An 11,724-nucleotide genomic window follows, 5' to 3' on the forward strand; every position below is an offset into this window, starting at 1 on the left:
CACACACACACGATGTGCAAAACTCCGCAACAGTCAATAGCAAATACTTAAACTGATAACAAAACATACTTACAGTCGCTGATTCAGAAGCGCTAGATTGTCATAGCAAAGTCGGAATTTACCCTTTTTTTAAAAATTTTTTTATAGCCTTTGTGCACAGCCAGCCTTGTACTCTTCTAGGTTAAAAAAAAACTGTCGTCCATAAAATGCGTTGCACAAATTCGAACATCTGGGTTGTGCTGTTCTGTTGTAAATAAATCTTAACCAATGATTCCTAATTGCATCTACTTCTGGAAGGCCAAATAAAGTGCTTTTGCTTTCGTCTAGAAACACACAGCGTCTCCCTGATATGCTGCTTCAACACTAACTGCGGTTAGTGAAACCACGCTTTCTTTCTTTGCGTGAACATTTGGGTGGCATTATGCAAATATTTCCATATAGTGTGGTAGATATGTGGGGGCGTGTTAGAATGAGCCGTTTTAGGGGGGCGTGGCAGAGTCTTAACTTTGATAAAGAATATCTCTTTGGTTTTGAGCCTTTAGTCTTTGCAACTTCAGGGATCTTATCTATGCACAATCAGCTTGTAACACTCCAAAGAGAAAGGAAAACTTGAAATCGCATCATATGACCCCTTTAAAGTAATCTAATATTTTTAGATTTTATTTCATTTTAATATTAAAAACAATCAAGTTTTAGTTAACAATAACACTGAATGTATTTCACAATTGTTAAGCTACATGTTAATTAAAAAATAAAATTCCACTGAAACAGTGCTATACCAATCTTGGAGCTTGTGGTAGGTTTGTTTTAGATGTCATCACTATTTCAATATCTCTATGAAGAAAATAAATGGGATTTTTACTTCTGGACTGGACTGTTGCACTCTATAGGCAATGCTTTTGGCATTCTGAACAAAACAATAGTAACCCACCATAAACACAGTTACATTAGCATGACTACCAAATAGGCATGGGCCGGTATGAGATTTTGACGGTATGATAACCGGTTTCACGGTATTGTCGTTAAAGCTCTAAAATGTGTTATTTTTAAATGACTGGGTAAAAAAAAAAAAAAAAACTTTCCCGCTGAACACAATATATTTTGTTTTTGAGCAACATACAGAATATTAGGAACAGTAGAATTTGTTTATTTTTTCTTTTAATTTGTTTCCTAAAAAGAAGTAAAATAATGACTGACATCTTTATTTAACCTAAATCTGTAATTACATTTATTTAATTTTAGTTATATAATTCATGTATCATTTATCTCATTTCATATCATTTAGTTATATAATTTCATATACATAATTTGATTTAATAATAACCCAATTTGAAGCAAAAACAGAATGTTCTGACTAGCTTTGTGAAATTTTACTACATGCCGGAACGAAGCAAACAGCAGATGCTCTGAATGAGATGCAGATTCACTCTCTGACAGCAGGAGGCAGTGAGTGATCTGCCTGCTACAGTATTTTTCTCGGTGCGTTCATCTTCAATGTCTCTGGCCTGTGTTAACGGGCGTTTACAGATTTCATATTTTTACATAAATGACATTTTGGAAAACGATTGCATTGCAACGCAGTTTGTGCAAGTCCAGAGACGAGTTGCTTGCAATAAGACTAAAAACGGCCGGTTGCCGATAGCGTAAGTTCCAGGGGAAGCTCCTTAAGTTTGGCCATCCTACACAGTACACACGTGACTGACCGCTCACTCGCACCAACAGGAGGAGGAGGGTCGTGCTACTCTCTACACTGACTGCACTCAACCTGAGAGATTCCTACACTTTCAGTCTTTGAGGAGACATGAAAAACAGCGGTTTTGAAACCGTGAAATTTTCAAACCGTGGTATACCTTGAAACCGGTAATCGGCCCATGCCTACTACCAAAATACTATTAACTATCTATTAACTAAAGTAAATAGTGTCTGACAAATCGTTTTTTTTCAAAGTCCAGGAATCTGCTCTTTGAAGGCTCTTTGATATCATCACAGTTGTAAATGTCTGAATATCTTTGTTTTGTTGTTTCTAATGCACCACTGGTTGTAAAAATCAGTCTATCTTTCAAGACTGTAATAAAAGGGTTAACAGTGATGTATTAACCAAAGAACTCAATTCCCTGTGAACCCATCCTCTCTCCCTGTGATACAGACACTCAGAGACGATGAGTAAGTGTGTGTGTGTGTGTGTATGTATGTGTGTGTGTGTACCTGCTCAAAGTGAGAGCGAGGGAGTCGGTTGCGGCTCTGATCTTGTTCTGTGCCTCCACATGGGTCATCTCCTCTGCGTTGGCATCAGAGATGGACACCAACCAATCCCCAACAAACACTCCGGCCTGGGCCGCCTTACCGCCTGGGGTCAGCTGAAACGGCCACAGAGAACAAACATTAGTCAGTCTGTATGTAATGAAGTGTCATGAGATGACTAACGATAAACATTTCAAATCTGAATCAGATATGTAAATTTTTTGAAGGAAGTGCAAGTGATTCTGAGAACATAAACACAATACATGGGTTTTGTGAGTGGTTGCAAGGGTACTCTAAAATAAAGAATGTTTTAAAGCACATTGCCAATTGGTTGCTAAGTTGTTTTGGGTAGTTACTAGGTGGTTTCTTAATGGCCAAAGCCAAAATTGCTCACCCCAAGTCTCTATGACTATTCTGGTCTCAACACATGGCTCATCTCACTCCTTCTATAATATGTAAATCTACAGGAATTTTTAGCTCGTTTTCTCATCTGTCAAGTGAAAACCGTAAATCTCGTAGATTAACGTAACAACACACAACTCCTTAATAAGCTGCATAATTTTAGGTATCATTCCATTCTGTAGCATGCAGAAAGGAATCATCCTTAGCATCAATTAAATGTAAGACTATTAAAAAAAATTTTTTTTGTTCATTTAAAAAGCTGAAATAAAATATAAAATGTTGAAAAACTGAAATAAAAATATAAAACTGGAAAGAAAATTAATTTATACAACTAATAAAAATTACAAAAGCATAAAACAAAACTACTAAAAATTTAATCAAAATGAAAACTGAAATTATACAAATAAAAGCACATTTTTAAATATTAATTAAAATTATAATAGCATATAAATAATACCAAATTAACACTGGTAGCATTGTGCAGGACAAGTTATCAAAGTTTAAAACACAAGGTTATCTTATTTCTTCTTCTAACCCCAAGTATGAACTATAGCATAGTGATGCCTGCCTCAACACCAATAATATGAATCTCCAAAAGGAATAAACTAATTTATTTGATATCTAAAAGCTGCTGAATTTGTTATAATTTGACCCAGATTCTGAATGTGTCTAAATTCAGGGCTCTGTGTTTAAGTAGGCCAGCAGCAAAAGAGAAGATTAATGACATTTCTCTGAACCTGCAAACCTGTTCTATCAAGTCCTTTGTCACCATTTAATTAAGAAAAGAACATTACTTTACAAGCATTCAAAAGCACTTTAGTTTCATCAGCTTGAATAAATGACACAAGCATTAGATTTAAAAGCAAGATCAGCTAAAAATGGATATTAGCCAACCACACCTCAAGCTGAGCTATTATTCATCTATTCAAATCCATGTCGACTCTAAAGCCATTGCAGAGAAAGAAGCAGCACCTTCCAATCAATCAAACTCAACCGCACAAGAACAAACACACCTGAGAGGAAGCAAAGTCTACAGCACAGACAAAGAACTCACAACATACTGTTGGTAAACCCTTCATCATAACAAAAAGCCAGTCTAAAATAACACAGCACTTTAACGCAGCATTGACTTTTACAGTCTTACTGTGCAGCATTTTCAGATAAGACCGACTTGGCAATGAAGTGAGCCACAGCATATAAATCACTCAGAAAAAGACCAGAGGCATCGCCCAAAAGGGAAAGTGAAGAGAATGTAGGGAAATATGCTAGTTGCCGGTGTTACATGGAAATGAACATTCAAATTTTGGAACATGGAAAATATTCTACTGCTGTCTGGGAAATGACGTTCTGTGTGTCAAGTCTAGGAACGCATGAGTCACATTCACATGTATATCCCTGCCTTGTGCCAAAGAAGTCACAGATTTACGTTTATCGCTTGTTCACAATTGGAACAGTAAAACCAAAATGTGAACCTCCAAGGCTTAGTCAGCCTGTGTCTGATGTCTTCTGGGAAAATAAGACTAGTGACAGTTTCATATTACTGCAGAGCAAAGTGTGAACAACTTGAATGACACACACTGATGATAAGGCACACAACCCAGACCCAAGATCCTGCCAAACTGACCTGCCATATAAAATTTGTGAACATTCAATTCCAAACCATGCGAGCTCTGCCAAGTTTTGGAGGAATGTTCTGACCTATTGTTGATCTGGCAAGCAGTTCAGCAAGATTTCCGTTGGCGATTAACTTTTGAGGAAGCTTTGCTCAAAACTCCCACAGAAACGGTAAATAGGAAAGGTTAGCGTCCCACCCTAAAGCTAAAAGGTACACTCGTGAGGTTTTCTTGACCCAATCAGGGAGGATATGTGTTAGCATTCCCATTCATTTCAACTGCAGTTGCTCTTCTTTTCTATGGCCATCAATGGAGAATGATGCTTTAGGAAACAGACGGTGTAGTTTTGACATCTACCAGCAGGGTTAACAAAACTATGCGAAACCTTGACATTGTGGACTCCAACAGCATCACCACATTTGGCCACAAATAAAAGCAACTCAAAATGTAAAATGCTGTGCATCATTAATAGCACTTAGTGCGTGTAATAACATAATAAGACATTTGGTGGTAACCCCCTAATGAGATCCAGCTTTTGCTGCTGGCATGTATTTGAATGCAATGTCTATATAAAGCTGTTAACATCTGCCCTGGACATTTCAGACTCCCTATCCCTCCATTCTCCAAGTTCTACCACATTTCCTGTCTCGGCCGCCTGCTAGTCACTTCAACAAACATTTACAAGTCTTCTCTGCTGAGTTCTGAATAGGAATCTGGAGTTGGACAGCACTGGGGGAAGAGAACAAAAGTTATTGTCCTCGAGCCTCTGCCCTCAACAGCCTGTTTGAGACCATGCAAATATTTATGAAACATAAGAAGCATTGTGATGTCGTCAGGACATCATGAGGAAATGGCTGGGGTCTGAATAACAGACCCACAGAAAGTCCTCCACCAGGTGTAGCACTTTGGCAAGCATACAGGAAACAGACCAGACCACAAGAGGTCCTAAAGGGAGAATATATAAAAAAATTAAGTTAGACTTGAACCATTTAGAGAAAAAAGCCTAATTGTGATTTTCTTGATAAAAATTGTGATCACGATTTAAAAACGTTTGCTGTGCATGATGGTAGAGCTGCACAATTTGGCCCAAAATGTTGCAATTTCATATAAAAAATTTAATATTTATTTTTTAATTTTTATAAGTTTTTTAATTTCATCATTTTCAAATGTTAAACCATCAAGCTTTTATATTTTTATAAAACAAGATTTTGCTTTGAGAAAAACTCACCCTGCTTCTCTTTTGTTGACAACAGTCGGTTTAAGTGCTTTTTAATAGCTTTTTAAAAGTTGGGGAAGATGGTTGGTGCATGTTGTGTTCCCAAATCTGTTATAAGCAAAACAAATTGAGCTGCTTGAATATTTAAATAAATAAATAAATAATATTTTAAAAAGTGCCATGCTTCACTCTTCACTTCATGCTGCCTTTGCGATTTGACAATTGCACTAAGAAAAAAAATTGTGATTTTCGTAATATAGGTCTACTTCATGTATGAAAAAAGCCTGTATGAAAAAAGGAGATGCTAAGCAGAATATTCACACTGTTCTTTTACATTCAGTGGAAGCAAATAGTGACCAAAATACCCATAAATAGTGACTTTAAGCTCCAAAATAAAGTCAAAAAGTACCACATACATAAAGTCTGTGTGTTTTGAGGTATATTCTAAGCCAACAGTACTTTTATGGTGCATTTGTCATTGTAGAGCTTAACATGCTCACTATTCACTTGCAATTGGATAGAGCAGTGCAACAATCAATCAATCAATAAAAAAAAATACAAAAAAATGTAAAAATACAGGTGAGGATTTGTATTTTTATTGTTAATTGATTAATTAATTTATTTTTCATTTTTGGGAGCACTATCACTTCAGAAGTAAACACATGGAGAAATATGGGCACAACAGTAAAAAAAAAAAAAAGAGACAAAAAAAAGAGGTTGAGAGACAAAAGAGAAGGAAAGAAAACAAGGGAAATGTGCGGTGGAGTATGCGGATAAAGCTGATGGACATGACCACCTGTGCTCCTGGCTCAAATTCAGAGCCCAGCTGTTCCTTGACTTGAGTCTGGTGGCAGTAAAGTGCTGTGCTAAGACATTGTACAAGTCAAAGGGGGAAGAGTTGAGAAACCTTAAACCTTCTGACATCAATAGACAGGACGACACAAGAAATTAAACTTGTATAAACAGCTAAAAACAAGGACGGCAGTCATAGGAGGAGGGATGATATGGGTCACAATCAACAATAAAACTCAACAAACATTTCAACAGACATTTCCTATGCATGTCCCAGATATCTGATGCTAAACAGTCTTTAAAATCATGGCCTATTAACAATTTTCTCCCCCAGACACGCAGCGGCCAGTCCTTTTGTCCTTGATGGTGCTCAAAGTTTATGTGGTGACCCTAAAGACCACCCTTGTACTGTCTGGCCGTTAAAATCCTTGCCGCATTTCACTTTCCATTCCTTATGGGGGGCTGTAAGACTCTGGGCCTCAGTGCAATTGCGTCAGCTGATACGAGTGAGCCATAAATATCTTGGATGTAAGAGCCAAGCTTCAAACCAATCCGTCTTCAGAGGTATCCTAGAGCAGCCACTGCCACGCCTGCTAACAAGTAAATATATATTGACAAACTTGTTCAAAAGACTCTGGCACACTCTGATGATTAGGTCCACAGGCCAGAGACCCAGGGAATATGATGAGTAAACCCAGTATTTTTTTTTACCCAATAGTTCAGCCAAAATTGAAAGTTATGTCATTGTTTACTTACGCCTATGTTTCAACCATATACTCTTTTTTTCCCTCCCTTGGGAAACACAAAAGCATCTTCTTGATAACGAGCTATCACACTCAAAATGAACAACAAACAATATACCATAACAGTAATTTACTTGTGTGCTATATTCTAAGAGGAATGGTAAAAAATTTACAACAGTGACGTGCCATTTTTAAAAAATCTGAATATGAAAATTTTCCCTCCCAGACACGCCGCCAATCCTTGCCGCATTTCACTTTCCATTTCCTTATGGGGGGCTGTAAGACTCTGGGCCTCAGTGCAATTGCGTCAGCTGATACGAGTGAGCCATAAATATCTTGGATGTAAGAGCCAAGCTTCAAACCAATCCGTCTTCAGAGGTATCCTAGAGCAGCCACTGCCACGCCTGCTAACAAGTAAATATATATTGACAAACTTGTTCAAAAGACTCTGGCACACTCTGATGATTAGGTCCACAGGCCAGAGACCCAGGGAATATGATGAGTAAACCCAGTATTTTTTTTTACCCAATAGTTCAGCCAAAATTGAAAGTTATGTCATTGTTTACTTACGCCTATGTTTCAACCATATACTCTTTTTTTCCCTCCCTTGGGAAACACAAAAGCATCTTCTTGATAACGAGCTATCACACTCAAAATGAACAACAAACAATATACCATAACAGTAATTTACTTGTGTGCTATATTCTAAGAGGAATGGTAAAAAATTTACAACAGTGACGTGCCATTTTTAAAAAATCTGAATATGAACTTTTGCAGTGAATAATTACATTTTCTTGACAGCCATTGTAATCTTGAAAAAAATATTTTTAATATTTTTAGCAAGGATACATTAAATTGATCAAAAGTAAAGATATAGTGTTACAAAAAAATTCTAACAAAAGATTTCCTTATAAACGTTTAATTTATCAAGTATCCTAAAAATCATGTGGGTTTCTTTCCACAAAAATATTGAGCAGTATAAGCATTATCAGCATTGATCATAATAAGGAATGCTTCTTGAGCATCAAATATAATAGGATCATGTGACACCAAAGACCAAAGTCTTCAGCTCTGCCATCACAGGAACAAATAACATTTTAAAATATATTAAAATATAAATCTTATTTTAAACTGTAATAATATTTCACAAGTTTTTGCATTGAACATAAAAGACTTCTTTCTGGACCAAGTCATCAGCATTTAAGGCCTGTTTTTTTTTTTTTTTTTACTTTGCAAGACTTACATCTTCAATAAATTGGATTAAGTCAACTTTTAAAAGCACACTAGCATGTAGATGGCCTAAAAGCTAACAGACAATGACTAAAAGCCACAAAACTCCAACTTTAATTTTATGGGGTCTCTAACCTCCAGAGTAAAATGCACAAAGTAATAAATGTCTCAACATCAAGGGAGCAGACCGGCCTCAGTTCGGCTTAACGTCACAGAGCTGGAGCCCCAGGGAACAAATCACAAAAGAAAAACTCAAACTGTGCTCTAATCTTCTAAAGATTACATCATATATAATTTTCTAATTGCAGTTGTGTTTAATTTCAGCTGAATGGCATGTTGCCTCCTAATGCAAACCAGATGGACATCCACTGACGCAAATACAAACCATAACATTTGTACACTGAAATGATTATGGATTTCATAGCTAGTACACACAGATCCATCCATCTCTGTGCATGTCATCTGTAGGTTTCACTTTCATTGATTTCATCAGGAAAGTATTCCTTTGAGGTCCAAGAACCATGTCATCTGGTTTTGGGAATGATTTGAGACATTAATGGATAGTGGGTGCAAACGTAGACAAAGGGCCACTCTGTTGCCAGGAATAGGAAAGCAGCGTTAAAATCCCAGGAATGCTGAAGAAATGTGCCGATGTGTGCAATGGAAAGAGAACAGGAGGAGGAGGAGGTGGTGGAGGAAAGGAGGAATCAAGGAAAATGCTCTGAGAAACATTAAGGCCAATGCAGCTTCCAACTACCATCAGCTGATGAACTGAATCCCTACTTATGACATAGGAAAAACACAATCGCTAATGCTGCTAGACTGAATTAGTAATAGGAGACTGGAGTGGGTTTTTTGTGCATTATGTGGTTTCTAGGATGTTACTAGGTGGTTACTTAATGGTCCTTAAAGTCCAAAGAGGCCAAACCAAAGACATGCACTAAATATAGCTTGGACCCTCATTTAAAGGCACCGTTCACCCAAAAATAAAAATTCTTGTCAACGTTTACTCACCTTCATGTTGTTACAAATGTTGCACCTATGGTTAATCTTCAAAACGCACATTTAGATATTTTTAAACGTAACCTGAGAGGTTTATAATTGTCTATTTAAAATCCACGGAACCAAAACTAAAAGATCCGAAAATCCAAATGAATAGAGTGGTTCAAGCCTAAATTATATCTGTTTATCATATAAAGCAACTGTATCTCTTCAAAAGACTTGGATTAAACCTCTTGATTCATATGGATTTGTTGGTAACACTTTAGTATAGCGAACCAATTCTCAATATTAACTAGTTGCTTATTAACTAGCATGCCTATTAATGACATATTGGCTGTTTATTAGTACTTATAAAGCACATATTCTGCATGACCATATTCTACATCCCTAATCCTACCCAATACCTAAATTTAACAACTACCTTACTAACTATCAATAAGCAGAAAATTTGTAGTTTATCGAGGCAAAAGTTGTAGTTAATGATTTGTTAATAGCGAGAATTGGATCTTAAAATAAAGTGACCGAATTTGTTTTGTTACCTGGACTTTCGATGGAGAAACACTTACAATATGGGTGTGACATGGACATTTGGAATGACATGAAGGTAAGAAAATGATGACAGAATTTTCATGTTTGGATGATCTATCCCCTATCCCTATTGGACTAATGTGCATGTTTAGACAAAAATCATATGTTTCGAATTTGTTTCGATGGAGAAACACTTACAATATGGGTGTGACATGGACATTTGGAATGACATGAAGGTAAGAAAATGATGACAGAATTTTCATGTTTGGATGATCTATCCCCTATCCCTATTGGACTAATGTGCATGTTTAGACAAAAATCATAAATCAGATTGCTTAATAGCACCTATCCTCATATTTCATGCCTGTATAGCACAAACGATGCAGGATGTTACATGACAAAGTTTAAAACACAAGATTAGTGGTTTGTTCAAATCCTTAGCAAGCACCACTAATTATTATGTATAACAGCAAACGTTCAAGCAGTACCTATAAATAAACCACTGTTCCATTTCATCACTCTCCTGTTTGAATGGCCGGCCTTATGCGCCTAAGCCCATAAAACCTCACTCTTTAACCTCTTTGTTCTCCCATTGAGGAGAAGGGGGGAACAGACCACCCGTCTTCAAATTACTCTACTTTAGAACCTGTGGACAGAGCATATCTTCATTACCTCAGGACCTGTTTAGACCCAGCATGATTTAACACTGCATAACTCAACAGTTCGGAACTGTAAGAAGAGGGCGTAGACTTCTGTCAAGATGAATGAACCGCCAACATTCATATCAGACGAACAAATCACCTTTAACAGCATAGTGTAATCTCAAACGACAGAACAAACACACCTAATGATTCACCTCGTGTCACGCTAATGACTCGCTGATGTCAACCTGAACACAGGAAGCCGTCTGGCTGTAACATTCCTTTGAAAATTCATTTTCACGTCTGTCAAGAGGTGAGGGCGTCTGAGGAATGAAGTGTTTATTTTACTGTGATGTGTCAAACCTGCACGTTCCAGTATAGGTCACGTGATTAGTATTAAGGTAGTAAACGGTGATAACATGCCAGTTCGGTGCTTTACAATTGAGATTGTGGCCTTACATTGAGAGCCACTGAACTATAAAGTGAATAACGGATCCATCTGAATGGACTTATCTCTACTTTTATCAATTTTCCATTTTCCTGAAGCAACGCTGAAGTGGCTCCTGCAGTTTTACTCTAAAAATCAGAAGATAGGCTTCATTTTTGCCATGTTAGCTCTAGCGTGAGGAGATGCCGGTATCTGTTAAATCCTGTAATGAAATCATTCTTCTTAAACACAAGATCCTGCACTGTGCTTTATGAGAAATTAAATCAGGCTAAGAATGACACGCACAGACACGCTCCTGCTATTGCATAACATCTGGCAGCAGCAGGCGGCTTTATGACCGGCTCTCACACTGACGGATGAAGTCACCATTTTGACTAAAGCAGACATTTAAGGGAGTGTTAGTGCAAGTCATCAGCGCCAACAGACGTCTGAGAGCTAAACAGATGTGCACAGCTGCAGGTTATACTACCATGTCAGACAAAGCGAGGGAAATGGTGAAAAAGTTGTAAAGTCTGGCAGAACTAAAAACACAGAAAATCTAGCTGATATTGTTTCCTTGACATTCAGAAGCTGATATTCACACAAAAGCATTTAAAAACAGAATTTAAATACTCAATATTTAGTCAAAGTATTTAAAAATTAATGAATCCAGAAAACATCCATTACCAATTGGCAAAGCTTTCAGGAAATTTTGAAACTTTAATGCTACTTCTGGTGACTTCTTCAGCCAAGTGGGAATGGTTATTAATCTCAAAATGACAAAAAAGCCAAATAATCAATATCAATCATTATTTAGAAGCACGTGCAGATGAAGAAAAAGGACACATTATTGAAAATCTGGGGGGGGGGGAACCTGAACATGTTGGGC

The 11,724-nt window shown here is 37.1% G+C and overlaps 1 protein-coding gene across 2 annotated transcripts in view; it reads right to left on the reverse strand.

Annotated features, from left to right (window-relative positions):
* The window catches only part of LOC107750347 (PDZ and LIM domain protein 7-like), a 42,910-nt gene that overhangs the window by 26,952 nt on the left and 4,234 nt on the right, over positions 1 to 11,724 (reverse strand). For both annotated transcript variants that reach the window (XM_016565692.1, XM_016565693.1), the window contains exon 3: positions 2,206 to 2,357. In XM_016565692.1, the coding sequence (XP_016421178.1) occupies positions 2,206 to 2,357 (152 nt within the window). The remainder of the gene's footprint in view (positions 1 to 2,205; positions 2,358 to 11,724) is intronic.

The sequence above is a fragment of the Sinocyclocheilus rhinocerous genome, unplaced genomic scaffold, assembly GCF_001515625.1.
Source record: "Sinocyclocheilus rhinocerous isolate Xijiao unplaced genomic scaffold, SAMN03320098_v1.1 scaffold1053, whole genome shotgun sequence".
NCBI classification, from domain to species: Eukaryota; Metazoa; Chordata; class Actinopteri; order Cypriniformes; family Cyprinidae; genus Sinocyclocheilus; species Sinocyclocheilus rhinocerous.